This window comes from Columba livia, chromosome 8 (genome assembly GCF_036013475.1).
Source record: "Columba livia isolate bColLiv1 breed racing homer chromosome 8, bColLiv1.pat.W.v2, whole genome shotgun sequence".
Lineage (NCBI taxonomy): Eukaryota > Metazoa > Chordata > Aves > Columbiformes > Columbidae > Columba > Columba livia.
In genome coordinates this window covers 26909805-26931266 of record NC_088609.1, presented here as the reverse complement: position 1 = coordinate 26931266, position 21462 = coordinate 26909805, and the positions used below count along the sequence as shown (strand labels likewise).

Here is a 21462-nt window from a genome sequence, read left to right as displayed (position 1 = left end):
ACCGCGTGCTTTTGGCAGCTATCTTGTCCACAGGCAGTATGCACCATAGTTCAGCTACCTCTTGTGCAATGGAATACTTTTGTACTCCTTTTGTTTGTCTGTCCCTTGGTAAGCTCATGTGATGCCAGCTGGATCTGGTATTACGAAAGACTGTGAATAATCATCCCCCGGTCACTTTCTCCAGGCCTCCCATGATTTTGTTGACTTCTCTCATATCCTCTCTTCAGTCCAGGCTAAAAAGAATCCTATTTTATTCCTAGCACAAAACATGTTCCATATCTTCAATCATCCATGTTATACCTTCTCTAATTCTATTCTGTTTGAATGGAATAAAAGAGAGAAAGAGAACACAGTATTGTCTAATGTTTTAATGAAGTTTTCCATTTTGTTCCCTATGCCTTTCTTATTAATTCTTAACCTAAATTTACACATATTGTACTTATCATCCCAGAGCATGTAATTATCTCTACTGATTTCTATCAAATAACAAATCTACACCTCTTTCAAGTTGTTGAGAAGTTGTATGTGTGAAATCAGGTACATTCAAACAAAGGGAACATTGTACGCGAATTTCTGGAGAGGTAGTATTTTTAAAGAGTTCCTAAATGTTTACTGACAGAAATGTGATTTTCAGCTTGATAGTGACATAAAAACAAAAAAGCAAGCAGCACATTTTGGTAAACTCCTTGTAGTGCTTTTGTTAAATGGCAATGCACTCAATTCTTCTGTCATTCCAAATTATAGTTAATTACAGTGCTAAATTAGTAATGCACGCAGGATTGACCTCAAATCATCCAATTAGGCAACTAATGAATCATTCTCTGTCCTCAACTCAGACAGCACCTTTCGCAGTACCGACAGCTAATTAACTTTCCCCTTTTGCAGTACCTAGCAACTTTGTGGATTTGTTTTATAAATGTAAATGTTTCAGTACATTAAATGATTAGGAGAGCATTCTGATCCTATTTTTTCTCTTGAGCCTAACATTCAAAATATTACAGCTATCTATAAATAAAATAGGCTACAAAACGTCAAACAACGTTGTCAAATATTTACTTAGGTTTTATCAATTAAATAATGCAACATTGTGTTCCATGGAAAAATTGCTGAAAAATTAGACTGAATGTATGTAATCACATTTTAATATAATACATTACCTACTTTTAAAAAATAAACTATGTGCCAGTGTTTAAGACAACCAGTTTTCAAGAGCTATTGTTTTTTGTAGGTTTTGCATTGTTACATTTTTAAAGTCATGCTAATTTAAATGTTGTTTCCAACCTCTGTTCTCAACCATAGAATCATTTAGGTATATAATACATTTATACATATAATACATTTGCATGTTTCTGGACAAATATGCATATTAGAGTCCTTTCTAAATAAGCAACATAGAAGGGGATAGGAAATAACTACAGATTAAAGAAATTAACTTTTTTGTCATGTTTTCAGATAGTCCTCTAGTACAAACACTTTTTTTTTGTTTTCATTAAGTTCTGGATAGAATTTGATACTTTGTGTAAAAACTTATGGAATGGAAAAAAACCAAACCCCTGAAGTAAGAGGTAACTTCTGAAAATACTATATTTTCTCTTACACATTAAGAACCATCAGGATTTTCATTCCCTTACTTATTTCTTTGGCAAAGGAGGGGTGCAAAAGATTGCTCTTCAGTACCTATTTTAAAGTTCCCAGTGTGTATTGTCTTCCTACAGGGAGCACCTGGGGGTTAGTAGCGTAATCCTGTATGAAAATAAAAACAAAACAAAACCCAAAACCAACTTTGCATACATACTTTGTAAATGGCTGTGGGCTTGATTATGCTTCCAGAGAAGATTTTTGGGTTCTGCCTTTGTTCTCTTTGGAGGCCTTACATGTCTCTGAACCAGTGACAATCACATGCCCACAGGATGACAAATGGGCAGAGACGATACGGTGTTAGGGATATTGTAAAAGGAGATAGTTCCTTTCTGTTTTTGTCTGCTTTCCAGTTGGTGAGGTTCTGTGCATCACAGATGGAACCACGAGCAGTCGTATTGGTTGCATAATTTGCAACCCTTAAAGAGGGATGCTTCTTGTATTAATGTGTGTATGTACATACACTCACTGACACTGCCTTCCCCAGCACTGCCCTTATCTGTATAGTGCTGTGTGCACGTCTGCTCCTGATTCTTTCAGTAAAGGAGGAGGAACTGCATTATTGGGAGACAATTTTCAAAAGTTTTAAGTGTTTTTATAAGAAAAATATACTTGAATTCTGATGAGGCAAAAGGCATGTTTTTACTTGCAAGTTGGTGCACTAAACATAGGCATGTGACTTATCTCAGGCTGCTCACTGTTTCCTCTGTTCATGTGACTTAGGGTTTAGGTTACTCAGAAGAACTCAACATTTCCAAATGGGCTTTGTTTCAATGTATAATTAGGAAATGGTGAAGTAAGACAATGTGACTATAATATATATGATATGGTTTATATTGTCCTTCAACCAATTTCTAAAACAGCTGGCCTCTCGTATGCTACAGGGCTGTCTCTTTTATCCAAGAGTGTCAAGGTTGGTTTCAAATTAGAGTAGTTATAGAATGCGTTTATAAGATGGGTCACGATTATTTTTTTAAGTGTAAAATATGCAAGGAAATGGATAAGAAATAGCTTTGCACTTTTTTGTTTGTTTGTTTTAGATAAGGGAAAATTAGCCTCTTTTGATCATCTGAAATGACATACACTCAAGTTAGGCAGCCTTAAGTGTCTCAGAAATATAAACTAAGCATATGGTACAATGTTGAGGCTCTTTTGAAAGATCATAACTGGAAAAATACATTGAATGTTACCCGTAAATATATTGTCAATGTTTGTAGTCCTGTATTTGCTGAAAGGACAGTGAGAATGAGGGCAGAAAAAACTCCTTTCTCCTTACGTTCATCACACATTACTTATGTGGTTTTTTAATCTTCCAAAAACATCATCCTTTGCAAGGCAAAAGTTTCAGAATTCTGAAACATTAATCTGTTTTGCATTGGCATTATCTTCACTTTTTGGAAAAAAAAAAACCCGGAAGATTAAATTGTTACAGTTCTTCAGATGGATTAATGAAGGGGGCTGTCTTTGCCATAGTCATCAAACAGCAGAGAAAAGCACTATCATCCCACAGATGCATCTTGTCACCTGTGATCTGCAAGATCCAGTATGACGGAGAAAAGAGCCTGAGGATTTCTAGAGTATATTTATAGAGTATATTTTTCTGGTTTGATTGGAGAGAAAAAGAAAAATGCACAACTGTCACAAAATGCCTGTCACACTCTGCTCCTTTTGAAGTCAACACCACAATTGACCTCAAATGCATGGGAAGTTAACATAGAACCCAAACCCAAGCTATACCACCAGGCTATAATCTGTGAACTATGTTTTGCCATCAGTGGTCATCTCAAAACTAAAATTCTGATTGGAAGCTAAAACTCTGTTCCTTGCTTTGGAGTATTTGAGAGCTGTGTTACAAAACAGAAAACCACTGTTTCTCAGTCTGGGGATGAAAGACCATACCAAAGGCAGGACAACCACTGAACTGCAAATGCACAGGCCACAGCATGTTTATTTTAATACTCTCACTATTTTAGGCCTTTCATTGGGAAAGTCTCAAGATAGAACATGTATTTTATAAACCCACCTTTTCACCTTAAGCATCTTGACAGTGAATGGGCTGTTCACATGTGCAGGCAGAGAGGCTGTAGCTCCTGTAAGAGTTCATCAGAGATAGTTATGTCCTGACACAGTTCTTGAAGGTGTCATCTCTCTGTCTTATAAGTGCATCTGCTTTCCTCTTGTTATGTTAAAATTATAATAGCATCCAAACACTGCAGGTGCTTTGTAGACATTTACAAAATGGTTCCTCTCCCAGTCAGTTTACAGTCTTCATAAAAGGTGGGAACATGGAAGAGGGAGGACACAAGCAAACTGAGAGTCTCATTGTTCTTATCCCAGCTGGAGGCCTCCAGCTGTTCAATAATAACATTAACACTTCCAACAGAATTTGGGCCATCCCGACTTAGTTGTTTCGTCACCTGCTGTGTGTGCACTTTCCACATGATGGTGCTGGCAGTGTCTTTGGTGGCAGCGTGCTGCCTGCTCTGTCCAGCTCTGCAATGGAGCTTGGCCTTTCCCAGCTGTTCATTTTATCCTAGATATTGGGAAGAAGGAGAGTAAATGAAACAAGAGCAGCCTCCTGTACAGCATCGTCTCCAGCTGTGTGGCTGCTACATGTAATTATGCATACAGCTTCTTTCCAAGTTTGCCCTCCACAGAGCTACACTGAAAACTGGAAAAGCACAGAAATGCTTTGTGCAGCTGAGTATTAATTTACACTTAAGGACATTGGGACAAGTATTTACAATTGGAGAACTTTCACCTGCACTCTTCCCACTGTAGCTCAGTTCCTTAGCTTTCTGTTCTAATTCAACCTTCGGGGTAATTGGTTTCCATACTTAACCAACCAGGACAGAAAAAGTACATATTACATATATACAGAAAAAGTACTCTTACCTATCATACAAAATACTGTTTATGATTTAAAGTTATGGAACATACCTTTTGCCTGCATATGAAAATATTACTATAAACTACATAAAGTCATGGACCAAATTTTCACTTATACATGGTACATTCGGTTGCCTGTTTTAAGTTTATTGATGGTATGTATCTTTCTCTAGAGAAATCTAAAAAGATGTCCTCGAAAAAAACCTCAGCAAAGAAACAGAAAGGTGGAAAAAAAGCTAAGGAATCCTCAAAAGGAAAACAAACAGAGCTCGGTACGTAAGGTACAACAGCAATGAAACAAACAGTAATCTGGTCTCATGTGACAGCTACCTTAACTGTTTTGGGCCCATACATTTAAGTAAACGTGAGATAAATTAGAATATACTATTTCATATAAATAACTGAGACACCTACAGTTACTGATTATGGTTTTGTAACCAATATGTGGAACATAACAAAGCTATATTGCAATATTTACACTTTGTCTGGGTACTTTAGGTGTAATAGTTTATGGTGTTGTAATAGCAGTATTGAATGGGAAATTGTGAAGCTTATATGTATTAAGTGGTGAGATTCACAAAAGCTAACAGTCCAGGGAGAGAGCATCAGGCAGAGAGAGGTGCCCCCAGAAACAGGAGTTCAAGTGCTCAGGATCACATTGTAAATAAATGTACAATAATAGAGCTTGAATATTTACTAGACTCTCACAGTTTCATTTTGCAGTGCATTTTGTTGCATTTTTTTCTGAGGTATGCTGAGATACTGTCTCACATCATTTATAAAGTGTAAAGTTAATGGAGTGTAAGGCTAATGAGCCTTTGCTATATATAAATATTTTTTTCCAGTGATTAATGCACGTTCTCAGAAAAGGTGGGAATGCACTCTCGCTTGGGTTTTCTTTGTTTTGTTTCATGGATTATTTTTTCTGCCATGACAACCACCTTCCTGAAGTTGCTTTCGCCCCTTAATCACCTTTCCCCCCCTAGGCTGATTAACAGCTGTTGTGCTGCAGAGAACACTGCACATCAGCACTGGTCTCTCCTGCCCTGCCTCGCTGCCGGGTTTGAACTGTATATTTATGGTTACTTTATGGTTACTTTGTTAGGAAGAAAAATTACTGATAACATCATGTCATTACATTTCAGATAAAAATGATGAAGTTGATCTTTCTATGGCTAGTATAGGTAAGTGCTATGATGACTGGGCTTTAAGGTAAAAGCTTTGGAATACTTTAACCATTTTGAAGCTTCAATGTTACTAGTGCCAGGGAAATAAAAGATTTTTTAATGAATGAGAAAGATTAGGAAGTACGAAGAAATGCAGCTATTACAGTAGTGCTTACAGTAGCACTCTGAGTAGCAGGCAGCGCAGCAAGGAATGCTGAAACAGGTATGTGTTTGGAGAAGGTGTTTCTATCTTGTGTTGAGAGTAGCGGGGATGAGGGGAAATAAAAAGCATCACAACATAATTATAGGGTGCAAAATGTTGGCATGTAGTAACAGTTAAGCAATTGAAAGAAAAACTTGAAGTATTTTTATCATTTTTTTAATCTTTGATCTTTGTCAAATCATCATGAAATCTGAAGAGAAGATGATTTTAGCATATCACTTGCAGTTTTTAATCATAGTTATCAATAGATGTTGATTAACATCTTTTGCTTTGTAGGGGAAAAATCTGCCATTTAAAAGTCACAAGATATCAAGCATTTCTTTTGCCTTATATACAAGAAAAGTGCAGTTTTAAGTGTGGCCGCAGTTCAGACCTGAAGTATGGAATTATTTGAATTGAAATATTTTCTTTTTTCTTACACATCAAACTTTTTTTTTTTTTCCCACATTTCTGGTTGGATTTTCTTCTGACCTGATCTGTGCCTTATGGGGTTGTCTCATTAATTGGCTTTTAGCACTACAGCTTTTGTTGCCGAAAGCTAAAACAATGTGGAAAACTAGAAATACACAAACTAGGTAATTTTTTAAGATATCATAAATCACTTGTCTTCCTCCATAACCCTTTGAGCACACATGTGGAAGTGAAAATTGCACTCTGATTAGCATCAACAAAATGCCTAAGCTGCAGTTAATGAAAGTGGACAGTAAGTGATCCCTCAGATTATGAAAGTGTTACTAAAATACGGGTTTTTTTTGGTGTTTCTGGACATACTTCGTTTTGTCAGTAAAAGAGAATTTTACCTCCACCTAGTGGCAAGTAGGGTTAGAGCTGTAGTATCTAATCTTGCTAGAAACCTGTTTATAAAAGCAGGAAAATAAAGTTGCTGTGTGCAGCCCACTGTCTGTGCAGGATTTAAAGTGTCTGCATGGTGTCTCCTCAGCATAAGACCTGCAAGTGTTCTCTGCCTCTCTTAGAGCTTCTTGGTCCTTTGTGAAAGGCTTATAACATTAAGAGCTGTTGAGTGTTACAAATGAGTACAATTTACTATTAGAAAAAACAATGCTGCTCATGTTATAGTATAGAATCTATTATTTATGGTCTATATTTACTATATAGATAGATATATCTCTATTACGTACATTCTATAGTAGAGAATCTTTTTTACTATTCCACAATATAGAATTTCAGTCCTTTAGACTAAAACAATGGGCATATTTTAATTCTGATCATTACTTTGTTTCTACACATGGACTTACAGCAATAAAGCATTGAAAAAAATACACTTAGAGTATCTGTCCTACTCTGTTCCTCTCATAACAATGCCTATTGTATTTTTGCTTAACTTTAGTGCATGTGTGTATTGTTTAATTTGATATTGAAGCCTACATATCTTTGAAAGGTTTTTTTTTTAGCATTAGCATTAGTGATTCAGCATTTTAAAAATAACATCATACAAGCTTCTTGAATAAACACCAGTCACTCCTGGTTAGGACTTCTGGTGTATCTAAAAATAAAAATAAAATTAATTGTTTGAGCTTACTTAAAAAGTTATTTGAGCCATAGGAATAATATTATGAACACAAACAAACATAAGAATCAGCAAATTATGTTTATAAATTTTCTGTAGGTTTTATCCCCCCTAATTGCATAAGCCACATAACCTACTCTGAAGACTGGGATATGTACAAGTTTCTTGTTCATTTACTCTCCTATCTGTTCTGTCCTGTGAGCCAGCTGTGCACAGCAGAGGAGGGAAGTTGCATTCTGTTTTGGTGTGCAGCTCTGGGTTTCTATCCTCTTTCTGTCCTATGGAATTTAATTTGCAAAAGGAGGTCTCGTTTTTTTTCCTCCAATATATCAAAAAGTAAAGTATATCTGCAGTGTTGCAGTTTATAGTTGAGTTTGTCTGCTTCCATATGACATACCAATGAGGCATCACACCCTTGGCTAGGATGACCTGGGAGCACTGCATATCAACTTTTGCAGTTACTTAAAAGGACTAAATGTTTTGAATTATCCTGGAATAAACACTTTTTTCTGCACCTGGTTTCATAGTCAAATTGATAAGCAAAAGAAGAATCTAGCCTTATTATGTACAGAGAATAGATGTCAGAAAGGCAAGCACAGGGACTCCAGAAGATAAACAAGAGACCTGAGTTGGTTTGGTGTTACCAATCGTGAGTTTGGACCAGATGACTTTCAGAGGTATTTCCTGATCAACATCCCTACAATTATGTATTTTTGGAAGCATCCACAGAGAAATCCTGGAAATCTCTGAGATATCAAAAAGGAAAGTGGTGCAATATTGACCACAATTTGTGAAGAAAATGAACTAGTGGGCTGCATGCTACCAATGGATTGTGTACACTACAAAATAACTACTGAATACTAAGTAAATCATACCTGGTATAGTGAAGGGTGTACCAGAAACATCATGCATATTGTCAGTGTTACTGGATGACTATAGCAGAGTAGATGCATTGGATGAGCAGCACTGAAAGATTTTAAAGGATAAACGTCAGATTCGTCAAACATTATGTGTTATGTGGTAGGCTTATGCAGAGATTTAGCTTCCCGAATGATAGAGATTAAGGAGGGTTTATCACTCTGTCAGTCCTTGTTGGCTTAGGTTAGAGATGGCTTCTCAAAACATGCTGAACCAGCTGGTCAACATAATCATTTTAGATATACCAACTTTAATTTAAGGCATACACAGAGAGAAAAATACCACAGGTGCTGGGAAACCATAAAATGTTAAATAATTCAAACTAAGAAAAGATAATGAAACAAAGATGATAGAAAGTATTAGCTATTATCACAAAAGCCAGCTCATGTCAGTACATAAAAATCCCATGTATACGTGTCCCTGAATCTCTTACACTTTCCAGTTTATTGAAAAGATGAACATTCAAAGTGAACATCTGCAAGCCTTCTCAGACAAAAGTACTGGCCTTCAAGAAGAATGTCCTTACCCAGAAGCTGAGACACAGAGCACAAGCCTGCTCATCATGGCAGCATTGCAAAGGAAGAAAAGAGTCTCTTGGATGGCAGGATTCAGCTAGCTGGGCCTATAGTGATCTCAGTCACGTATAGCTGTTGCATAAGCTGGAAGGCAGAACATGTACTATGGGAAGGACCAGTGTCACGTACAGACAGCTGACGCACACTTTACAAGAAGTATAGTGTATTATCTTCAGATTGAGTGTTTGCAAAGCGCAGTTGGTGGGTCACTAACTGCACCCAGCCTCACTGAAACCAGTTAGGGTAACAGTACTGGAGTTAGGATAAGAAATAGCTTCATCCATATTAATTCAGAACAAGCTAAGAGGTCGTGTGTGTAGAAAACAACAGCCACATATTCTCCAGCAAAACTGAAAACAAACATCTGGCTTGAATCTTAGCGGCCTTGCTTTAGTCTCACTTGCTTAGAGAGAAATAGACGCAACTGGACTCTGAACTCAATGAGAGGAAGATGAAAGTCCAAAACCAGAAAAGCACCCTTATTTGGGAGGGTATTGAAGCCTCATCTAGATTAAACATTGGCTTAATATGACACCACTCTACAAGAAAGGACTACAGTATATTTATTCAAGCACCCTCTTAAATCAGAGCCATGCAGTTGTGTTCTTAATGTCCATTCATGACTCTTGACTAAAGCTCTTAATCACCTGTTGATCAAGAGGAAAAACCCCTCATACTAGGAATAATGTATTCATTCAACAGAAAATGTTAGATAGAGTCTTTTCCAAGATTAACAAAACGTAATATCATTTGTATTCCATGCCTTCCAAACCAGCAAAAACTAAGCTGAGAGATTCAAAGGCATTCTGCTAGGCAATGGTAAAGACCCAGAATCTAAGTGTATGGTTATATTCACACAATACTTTGATATTTGTTTATCAAACAGTTTTGCTTTCTTTCACAGGTCACCCAGAAATCTTTCCTTTAGTTTTCACTACAAAGACCCAAGAAATTTTTAATTGCCGAGCTGATGAAGATGTCACAGAAGAAAATTGTTTCAAACTTATTAAAAAAGAGGACATCATTCAGGACCTGAAAACAAGAGCTACAGTTTCTGACTTCCACCCTGTCAAAAAAGTTATCTTAGTACGTAGCTTATTTCATTCTCACTTTAAGACTTTGTGCTCTCAGTGTACATATTCTTTCAATGATAAAGCCTGTCCTTGTTTGACTCTGTAAACACACTAATGCTGTAATATCTGAAGGCTATATAGGTCACAGACCACTGTCAACTCAAAGTTTCTCATGGATCACCATGCGCTATTTTTTTTAACTAACTTCAGATTGAAAATATGCTAAAAGTATATAAATATTATTCGTTTTGATTCTATGCACTGGCAGAGCTTCATATATTTTGGCTCCCTCTAATTCACAGCCTTTTTATTGAGAATCATTAAACCAGTTAATTTTCTGTTCTCTGTATGAAAAGATTGGTTTTGTTCCAGGCATATTTTTATTACAAAATCAAATCAATCTGTTATTTTCAATTAGCACATGGAATTCTCTGTTAGGACCACAAGATTAACCAAAGATACTGAATTTACACTAGTGGTAGCTTTGCCAGTCCCAGGTTTATGTCTGTTTTGTATGTTATTTGCTTTCAGTTTTCTACTAATTGTTTTACTTAAAATAGGAATATCCAGGGGAAGAACTTTTGGTAGTTTTTGATGCAAAGTTCCAGTATGGACAGAATTTTTACTTGGTTGCTTCTGAGGAAGCCAAGGAAAACCTTCTGAAGGTAAGAAAATCCAAGTACACCATAGCATTGTTCTCCATATGAAAATACTCCAGAGTCTTGTCTCAAACATGTACTTCAGGAATGGTACTGTATTCATAAGCATCTGATGGGCTTGTCATGCCAGAATGTTCCTCTAAAGGTTAGTCTGATACTGGAAAAATACATTTATCACTGTAAAAATATCTTTTATACTGAGAAAAACTGAATAAAATTTTTGTAGTTTGCTTCAGAGGGCCAGTATAACCTCTATTGCTGCAAAAGCATTCATTTCCTCTGCCAAGACCCAGGTTTCTAAGACAGACATAAAAATAGAAGATTACAATATATTGAGCATCTTCAAATAAATATTATTTTTCACAATATGTATGTATATGTTATTCAAATAATACTTTAAAATGTTATTGAGTTCTGAATAACTCTGGATACACAGAAAATTTCCCCTTGTGCTTTGCATCATAGGAGAAGGTTTATGGGTAGATTATACACATTTTCAAGGTGAGTTTGTTATCACCCAGCATCAGGAGAAGTAACAAGTAATAGAAAAGCAAATTGTAATTCCAGGCAGGAGGGCCTAATGTAGAAAAACACTATAAATTCTTATTTTATAATGGTGATTTACTTTAAAGACAGTCTCCCTTTAGTAGTTAAATGTGTAATGTTTATTGGAGAATTCTAATGCATAAATGAATGAATGGGACCTAACCCAATTGTACCCAGCAACACTGTGTAGAGAGGCAGAAGAATGTGTGAATAAGGGCTGAAAAAAATGGGTTTCTAGTAAATACTTACATCGCACTAGCATTTTTTTTTTTAATTACCATTTCTCACTGTTTGATGTCACAGCCTCCAGAAACTGTAGAAGAAAAAAAAGATGACGATGAAAAAGAAGAAGAAAGTGAAGAGGAAACCCTGGAAGTCCAGCCTTATAAGCCTCCTGTCCACAAACCTTGGGTTTCTCTTGGCAGTGAAAAGGAAGTGGAAGAGGAGTCTGTTAAAGAGACTGTTACAAAGGTCAGAATCAACAGATGTTAACCATACGAACAAATATTATTTAAGAATTATTTTAAGTTCCTTAACAAAAACAGTCAGAAAACTGCAAGTTGAAATCCTAGTTTTCCTGGGGGTCTTCTAAGAAAACAAAAAAAAAAAGAGAGAAATAGGGAAAAATAAAGTAGATAAATAGCTCAACTTTTAACAAAAACTGAAACTGCTGAAGAAACAGTTTTTTAAACAACTCTGTTCTCTTTAAATCCTGCAAATAAGGCATGTGAGACTACATTGGACATATCTGCTTTTTAAGCTGTAAATTCAAAAGTCCTGATCATCTTTGGTCATTAGTATCTCTGCCACTTTTTGCTCAATTTACTATCTGGCCAGATTAGAAGTTGAATCATTGTAATTATATTCTAAGGACCTAGTTCTATCTCCATGGAGCCCAGTGAACTCTGCTTCATTATATGAATGGCATTTAAGTCACTCACAGCACCTTTAAGGCCTCTCTACTTCAGAATCAATGTTTTCAACTATAGGTACTACAAGCTGACTTTACTGAGGGACATACTTGATTAACTACACCTAAAGATTATACTGAGAAATTATACGTGCAAAAAATAGATCCACTCACAGCTGTCACCTAACTTGTAATGTGTGGTGCACCTCCAAGCATTTAACTACCAATCAGTGATTTTTACTTGATACCTAAATCCCTGTTCAGGGAAGACTGGCTACATTTTGATAGTTCTCAGCAACTGGACATCCTGTTTATACTTAGAAGGGTGTCTGATTGCTCTAAAGCTAATTTACAGTCATTAAATTTAACCTGCATTCACAGTCTGAGTATTCTGTACTCTACCTTGCTGGCAAGGTCCACTCAGAACTATTCTCAGCTGTCTTCCCTTCTGCTTCTGTGGGAGGTGCTGGAAAAAGTACTTGGCTGTGAATCCAGGACAAAGAAATACCTCTTTACTGCCTGAAATCAAGTGCCTGCCTCTCTTTGAGGGCAGAAGACAAGCCACATCCCTTCTTCCTTCTGAGTTCTCACTATAAGGAAACTCCTCATTCAAATTTTTGTGGGTCCTCTTGGGGGTACTTTTCTCTTCCCAGGCACTTCAAGGAAAATGGAAATACCTCACCCAGAGTGGCAAATTGCACTAAGAGGGAAGGGCTGAAAAGACCTAGGTCTTGGAAATCCAATGCAGTATCACACAAGACCTCCTGCAAATCAATCATTTAATCAAAGGTGCAGTTTTGATACTGCATGAATTAGAAAATGTAATTCACTTATTCTACTAGTAGTAATCCAAAACATTACCTAAAGGCAACTTCTTGTTTCATAAATACAAACCTGTCTTCTGTTACATATGTAGGTTATTTATACGAGCACTTCAGATTTTCAAAATGCAGAAATATAGGTAAACTCAGCACAGAAATCGTGAATAGAACAAAATCCACAATTACATAAATGCTGCCATTTTACAGAATGAACCTTCAAAAAGCTTTCTCCTCTCCTAACTACAGAAATATCTCTTTTCCAGATTAAGTATAGGATTTCTCGAGTACGCAGGAAGTTTGGTGCACCAATTACATTTACTGATAAGAACGCTTCACATGTAAAAGACAGTTACCTTGAATGTACGTCCTATCAAGACAAATCTTTCAGTATTAAAATGCTCGAAAAAGATGTGGGCATACAAATGGTTCCAAAACTTAGAGAAGCTATTACTCAGACAACATGGTAAGTGTGAGAAAATTTCTATCAGCTTATTTATTAACCTATGCACTGTTTCTGATCTCAACTAAGGTTATGTAAATTAACTCAACTCTTCTGGAGTGACTGAGTTACAAACTGATTAAGAGAACAGGTCACATCTTTTGCTCTTTTCCAAAGAGTTTCTAGAAAAAACAGAATATACTTAGCTTTTAATTTTACACATTACATGGGTTTCTGTCTTTGAAATTGTTTCTATACGTACTCACATTCAAATTTACTCCAATTGGTTAGGACCTATCCAAAAAATGCAGCCACACAGTATTTTCCTATAGAATTGTCAAATGAAGAAAAAGAAGAGAGTCTGTCATCTGGGAAGCTGAAGGAATTTCTTACATCAGTACATTTAAGGTAAAATTACTGCAGCAATACACATTTAAGGCTACCTGAAATTATACAGAATACATGCAAGAACTCTTGTCTGAGTGGACCGTTGGTCTGGTCAAATACTGATTTTGTTTGTTTGCTTGTATCTGTAAACTTTTTTATTGTTATTATTTTAATATTAACAAATATCAAGTTGTTTCTATGAAAATTTCTATAAACTCTATGCCATACAAATATGAATGTTGGTTTAAATAGATATTTGAACTGCTGAAGTTGATAGCAATACATCTTTCCAAGCAAGCATACACTGCTCATTCAAGCAGAGGCTTATGCAGAAGAGCGGAGGTGGTGTCCTACAGCCCTTAGTCGTGGGACAAGTCCCACTTACTGATGCTTTGTGCACAAGAACTGGACAACTGCACTGTACTTGATCCATACAGAACGTAAATTATTGGTACGATTAATTATATTTAAATAGAAGAGGGTTTACTTACAGTGGTGCATCACTGAGGAATTAATACTTCTTTTTTCACTATTGTGGTCATAATTTTGTGTAAAATAAAAGCTGCCTCTTTACAGACATATTTGTAATCCTATTGCTGAGTAGTCACATCTGGATTATTGAAAGTGTTAACTGTTCTTTTCACAAAACAGAATGGAAATTGCATTGCAGCAAAATGAAATTATGAATGCTTTTTTTGATGACTGGAAGGCCCTAACAGAAGAGGAAAGCAGTTCTGGCGGCAAGCCAGATGTTTATCTTAAAGCATACCAATCATTTACAGATCTACACTACTTCAAGGACAGGACTATTAGCTGCGTTTGCTGGCATCCAACCATTTCTGGTAATGTGGTTAAAATACTGATTTGAGACTTGAATGACATGTATTATATAAAACATGCATCTTTCATAAAATTATCAGCTTTTAAATTTAAAAACAAATCAAAGCTCATTTAGTATGTCTGTCTGAACTGATGATTTGAGACAAAGTAAAAAATGAGCCAGTTAAATTCTGTGTAGAGTTCAGACAGAACATGTGAAGTCCCTCACGCCAATGTAGAGTTGAAGATGACAGTAAAGGGCAATTTCTCCCTTCTGAGGCTCATCTCAGCGGGGCTGACGTGGTGCCAGGTCCTGCTGGTGGCCCTGCACACCCCTGCTCTTCTCCCCACAGCTGGTCTTGTAGCGTGTACAATACTTGTGAGGAATGTCACAGCCACAATGGCACATGGACATCACCAGGCACACTGAATGTCTCCTCCTGCTCCCTGCCATGGAGTGTTGCTCTACACAGTCAGGCTTACAGGCACAATTAAGTTCTATATAAATGTCCTAACTGCACAGCATACTAATAGCCAACACTGCAGCCTGTGTACGAAGTTAACTCGGCTACAAAAGATTTGATTTCATGATGGATGACCAGGACTATATGCCTGTCACATCATCTCAGGTGTAGTATTACACCATTAAAGAGAGGTGGCAGAACTTAGGTTTTATGGCTCATTGTTAAATAACTTGATTTTAAGTAATAAAAATAATTTCCTCTAATTTGATCTACAAAAAGAAAAATATATTTATACGTTGGGATTTTTTCTTTTTTTTCCCATACTGTATTCAGAAAGTACAAATGTAAGTCACAATAATTAAGAGCATGCTGAAACTTGAATTGTCTCTTCTGAGAAAATTAATCTCTCTCAATCAGGGATTATAGCCGTGTCAGCAAGAGGGCGGCTGTCTTACGAAGAGCAAGTTAACCTTTCCGATAAATCATTGCTGCAGCAGCCAGTAGTACTTTTTTGGTGTTCTTTTGACCCTATCCACCCTCAGGTATTTAATCAGGACTTTCAAATATGCCAAGTGTTTAAATAACAAGAGAACAGACAGTTAATGTGACTGCATTTCTCAACTACTTTGTTGTTCTTCTTTCTAGTTAGTGTTGGAGTGTCCTGAAGACATTTGCTGCTTTCAGTTCAGTCCAAGTGATCCCAGTATCATTGCTGGTGGCTGCATCAATGGACAAGTATTAATTCTCTATTTAAGAATAAAATAGGATATTTATGTATTTTCTTACAGTGTAAAAATAAGGGTGAAGGGATGTACTCAGCATCTGTAATAACACATAGCGTCACAATACAGATGTCAGGGAGTCCCAGAAATTCCCTGATCCTGTACTGAAGTTATGCCTGGTTATTCCGTAGTTGAGCCATTACTGTACGATGCTTCTTTGTAGTACTGATAAATAGTTCAAGCTATAAAGACAAGTGTAGCCTTTCAGCTGATTGCATCAGACTGAAGTGGCAATACTTTAAAGACTTCATAAAGTCTAGAGCAGAGAGTGAATTTCTTATTTTTCCCCAAACCTTCAAGAATTGTATTTGAAGAAATTTGAAGGATGAAATAATTTGTAATATACCAATTTCTCATTGTAGGTTGTACTGTGGGATGTTTCTCAACATGAAGAAAAGCTGCAAAATGTAAAGCCTGTTGCTGATGGAACTGAGATAACAGCTGTTAGCACGGTGAATGCTTCCATTTTAAATAAATTGCAGTGCATCTATATGTCTGTGGGGAAAAATGGGTGAAGGTGTCCTAACTCAAAACAGAGGAGTAGATCATCTTTGCAATGAGAGACTAGAAAGGATAAGAAACCTGATGAGTTCATGAAATAAACCCATTATCACAATATAATTTCTACCTAATTGGTCCAGCTTAAATAGTTTTACTGTAGTTTCTGCAGACTTTGGCTTCAATAAGACTGTTCTTTAATGGGCACCAGCATATACTCAACTCTCGGTTTATGAAGCCTATCAAATACATAGAGCATTTGTTGCTGGATAAAATATTGACAATGATTCTGGAAGTTTATGGACAGAAAAAAGTTAGCTTGGAAGATGAGAAGCAGGTTTCAGTGGAAGGCGACTATAAAGGGGATTAGCAGAACAGAGACCTAAGAGCAGAGGAGAACTAATAATTTAATAACTAATAATTTAAGTGAATATGTGTGTGCCTGTGGAGGCACATTGGAATCCTTTTTAGAGCTTCATATCCAAAGACCTGTTTTGATGCTTTCCATTTTTTTACCAAAGGGAAGGTACTAGTTCTATAAACTGATCTGAAATATGTGAATAAGCATTCACAGTATGTAAAATAACCTTTTTTCTTTGACAGATCTACTCTTGTGTTTTGGAAATACACTAAGATATCTCTTCTTAAAATATTTCTAGCCATCACGTATGCAAGTCCAGCAGAGTAACACAGAGCCACCCCTAGTGAGATGTTGTGTAGTCTCTTCCATATCGGATAGTCATGAAAAACCAGTAACAGATATACATTGGCTACAAGATTATTCCGAGGTGAGTTTAAAGATTCACTTTTTTTTTCTTTTTATTGTTTTCCTAATTTCCTTCAGAAATAATAGTGTAAACTAAAATATTAAAGATTCAATTATTTATAATAGCCTTCATTATTTCTCACTGCATTTTCTAAATATTAAATAGTCCAGTGCCACTTGTCCTGTTCATTGTGCTTTACAACTGTGCTGTGTTCTCAATGTGATATGAATCTGCTTACACTGGGAAAAAAAAAATCTGTACCTTTACTGAAAATTGTAATTCAAAATTACAATAAACCTTCCATATCTAAAATATATTGAATTTCTACTACGAGCAATCTAGCCTGCCAAGAAGAATTCAGAGAAATAATTTCAATTACCTAAATATCTAGGTACTCAAGAATTGTGTTATTGTAGTTATGTTAATTCTTCTAGGTACGGGCTGTGTACTCAAAATTTACATTTTCTCTGATGGTGTTAAAGCTCTATAGTACGTAGAGTCTACGTAGTCAAAGGGTCTAACACTATTACATGAGTATTGGATGCTCATTTACTACCAAAATACTACACATGATCTTTAAAAGGTCTATGTTTTATTTGAAAACAATTTTTTAAGACTTCATAAATAGTGCAGTCCTTAGCAACATTACCAGAAAAGTGGGGAAAAGGGTGCACATGTATCATAACAAGAAAGCTGATGCAGCTGTTCATTATTACATTATGCTACAGTGGTACCCATGGATACGAATTGGTACCAGATGTAAACATGAAGAAAGGGATTGGACAGCAGAATGTTGTTGTGGGTTTGGTTGTTTGGGTGGAGTTTGTTTTGGCCAAGGTTTAGGCTCAGAAAGCTGTTTTTATGTTCATCTGGGATAACAGATACAGGAAACCCATGCTTGATAAATAACACTGACAAAGGAATCACTTTCTCAATATTCAGCAACAAGTACTAGCACATACTTTTTGTTATATAAACATGCAATGTGGCAATGTGTGTCAGCATTTGCACAGCATTGTGGGTTTTATGGCACTGTTCCTAAAATCAGCACTTTATTATTACATATCAATGAAAAAATATTCAAAGTTATATCCAGAACCTAATTCAGCTTTGCACAGTTGTGAGACTATAATTTGGACTCCAGGTAGGCAACTCATGAATCAAAATAAGAGTAGGATTTGTCCTAAAAAGACAAAAAAAAAAAAAAAAGGCAGCTGAAACTTTGCCACATGGTTGATAAGTATAGTTTCAGCCAAAATATATATGTTTTGCATATACTGGAAATTATATTGGGTCAGGGCATAGCCTATAATCACTTGTTCCCCTCCCTCTGACATATTTTCTTTATTTTTCTGAATAAATTAAAATAAATTTGGTATAAGACAATAACTCTTGGTAAATGATAAGCACTATAAAACCTGCAGAACCCCACATACACAAGTTAAACTGTTAGTAATAAACATTTGAAGGCACCACTACCATCCTGCAGTGTGGTCTAGCTGAGTAATAATTAAGGAGAGATGATCCATGGTGTAAACTTGACAAAGAGACATTCCCCCACTACACTTAACTGTTTGAGATAAATCTATCAATGATTTGCTCTTTGGTTAAGCTGGATGAAAAAGTTACAAACATGGCAACTTAAAGAGAGCCTGACTTGCAGTGGTTCCAGCAACTGTTTATCCTGCTTACTTAGTTTAGAATTTTAGGTATTTAGGAGGCAAAGCCAGTATCAGTTCACTTGAAATGCATTTGTAAAATAGCTTGACTTTATATCTACAAGTTAGTAAGTCCTAATTTTCAAACCTTAACCAAGCAGAAACAGTTACTTAGTTTTGAGAAGCCCACTTTATATGTTGAAGTACTTACTTAGCAGAGTATAGTTTTTGTCTCTCATCATCTTCTCCCTCTGTAATTATTTTTACTGTTATTTTTAGGAAAACCAAATGGATGCAACTTCTGAAAACAGAGCTGAAACTTTTGTGCAGCTTGTAACCTGCTCTCCTGATTGGTATATACAATACCTACCCTATGAGGCATCTTCCAGTTCACTTTGGAAAGCTTTATGGAGCATATTCAATGATTTAACTAGCGCACTTCTGGATTCCTATCAGCCTGTCCTGAATAGCTGAAATTCTGTATGCAGAAGACATGCATATCAAGTTCTTGGCCACTTAAGCCCTTTACCAAAACAGCATTAAGGGTTCCCTAACTGAAAAACCTGATGTGTATAATTTTATATTCTACTTATACTTTAAGACTGTTGATCACACATACGTTGGTCTGCAGAGCCATACCCCAACACTTAACATTGATTTTGTAACTTCCACAACAAGCTGTTAAAGATTTTGAGGTCACAGAAATACCATAAACAATATTTAAACTTGGAGAGTTAGCTGGAAAAATTATTCTGTATGAAAATCTTCTTTTGTGGACTGAATAGTCATGATGGTTATGACCAAATATTATCCTGTGTGAGAGACTGACAGGAGGACAGAATGCAAAAAGTGAAAATAATTGTTTAGCTTTCACGATGGCAAAAGGCTTAAGGCTTCAAGGCTGAGATCAGCCATGTATTTGCAAGTTACATCAAAGGGAGGGTCAGAGAGACCAGAATGTGGTAATGATATGAAGTTATTTTCCCTAATCAAATATAGAGAAGATTTCCAAGAATTAAGTTAGAAGAACAATTGCAAATGCAGTTGATAATAGGTTTACAGTGTAATGCAACTAATGCACATGGAAGAAATAATTTAAACTACTCACACACTAGGGCTCCAGATTAAAAGTATTCATCCAAAATAAGAGCAGGGAAGTCACTGAAATGTCATCCTTGAATAGCACAGGTCCCTGAGCAACTCCTGATAGGAAAGGGAGAGATGTCAGTAATGAGGAAAATTATCATTGTCTATATTGAATCTGTGAATGAACGACCAGAGTAGAGCAACAGGAACAATCAGAGGGCTGAAAACTGTGATGAGATGACAGATTCAAGTGAGTGGAACTGTTTGCCTTGAATGTCAGCAAATGAATTGTTACGCACGAGAACTGGGAATCAGGTTCCATTTGAATTACTAGATTACCTGCTACAGAGTTCTTCTGTCCAGTTCTCGTAGCCTTCGGGAATTTCACCCAGGTAGTGCCAGGAACCTCACCCAGTAGCTTTCCATAAGCAAACTGTATGGATGCTCTCTTGCTGCTTTGGTATAGGTAAGAATTGATGAAACATTGAAAAAAGGAATATATGCCATCATTTACAAAGGAAGCAATTAAGTATCTAGCATTTGTCTGCTATGTTAAGTTAGAAGATGAAAAGCTAAAAAAAAAAAAAACAAACAAACTTTAAAATGTATGGAAACCTGCATCTGACTTACACAGAAACAGGGAATAACATTATACAATTGTTTTGCAGCTCAATATTATTTTGGAATAATCCAGCCATGAAATCTTCATCTGAGAAATTAAAGGAGGAGGACATTTTTGGTATGCCCTTTGATGTTCCAGATACTTCTAAGCATCTAGATCTCTGCTGGAAACCTCTCGTAAAGGTACTGTAGACAATTATAGCACAGAAGGATCAAGCCGAACTGTAGATATGATCAAAATTCCATAGGAATGTTTTCTTTTGCTTAACAACTCTTTATTTTTTTTCTCCAGTAAATTGTGAGTTCCTTGTGAATTTATTTATGATTATGAAATGAAAATCTTCAATGTTACTCCAAGAGTTCAATAAAACACATTTTGAAAAGCTAACTCACAAGAAACAGCATAACTGTTTCTTAAAAACTGCAGTAAGTGCAAAAGTAGTTGTATTAAGAGTATAAGTTCCTGTCAGCCTTTTTAACTGCTGTGCCATCTCAGGGGTTCCCAAACTGTGAAACATGGCCATGGTCAACAGAACCATAACTACTGGCAACCCAACAGTGAGTCTGATGAAAATGGTCATAGCAGTTTGTGAAAAAAGTAATGTTAGGTAAAAAAAATCTGTTCAGTAATCTGTTAGGTAAATGTATATGTATATGTGTGTGTATATATATATATATACACACACACATATAATTTGGGACCTGCTGATCTGTGCTGCTCAGAATAGCTGCAGCTGGTACAGTTGTTGAAACAGCATGACCACTGGAATGGTTATTTTGCTAGAAACATGGCAAAATCCTTAAATGGAAAGTTTAACACAAGAGGAACCACAGCTTTACATTTTCTCTGTGTTTGCTAATGAGGCAGCAAATACTGTTCATGGAGTATTACAAAGAAACTACAAAGACCTGCTTCATTACAGCAGCAAGTCATTTAGTCTTGTACCTCAAAGATCTGACAAAATGAGTTAGCAAATGCTTTTTTTTCTGAACAG

The 21462-nt window shown here is 36.2% G+C and overlaps 1 protein-coding gene and 1 long non-coding RNA gene across 6 annotated transcripts in view; one reads left to right on the top strand and one right to left on the bottom strand.

Moving 5' to 3' along the window:
• DNAI3 (dynein axonemal intermediate chain 3) overlaps window positions 1-21462 on the top strand; it is a 28273-nt gene that overhangs the window by 716 nt on the left and 6095 nt on the right. For all 4 annotated transcript variants that reach the window (XR_010474386.1, XM_065072657.1, XM_065072656.1 and 1 more), the window contains exons 2-15: window positions 4701-4799; window positions 5673-5711; window positions 9842-10023; window positions 10571-10675; window positions 11519-11686; window positions 13210-13409; window positions 13677-13793; window positions 14424-14614; window positions 15473-15597; window positions 15701-15790; window positions 16200-16289; window positions 16995-17123; window positions 19040-19113; window positions 20515-20650. Coding sequence is in view for 3 of the 4 variants with exons in the window: in XM_065072657.1 (XP_064928729.1) it covers window positions 4715-4799; window positions 5673-5711; window positions 9842-10023; window positions 10571-10675; window positions 11519-11686; window positions 13210-13409; window positions 13677-13793; window positions 14424-14614; window positions 15473-15597; window positions 15701-15790; window positions 16200-16289; window positions 16995-17123; window positions 19040-19113; window positions 20515-20650 (1731 nt within the window). In the remaining variant the exon portion in view is untranslated. The remainder of the gene's footprint in view (window positions 1-4700; window positions 4800-5672; window positions 5712-9841; window positions 10024-10570; window positions 10676-11518; window positions 11687-13209; window positions 13410-13676; window positions 13794-14423; window positions 14615-15472; window positions 15598-15700; window positions 15791-16199; window positions 16290-16994; window positions 17124-19039; window positions 19114-20514; window positions 20651-21462) is intronic.
• On the bottom strand, window positions 68-21457 carry LOC135580131 (uncharacterized). 2 transcript variants are annotated; one of them, XR_010474388.1, is made up of 4 exons: window positions 20186-21457; window positions 19869-19963; window positions 8320-8410; window positions 68-4171 (listed from the first exon to the last, which is right to left on the bottom strand). It is a non-coding gene; the product is annotated as an uncharacterized LOC135580131 (long non-coding RNA). The 2 variants fall into 2 exon arrangements; XR_010474387.1 differs by having other exon boundaries at window positions 19869-21457.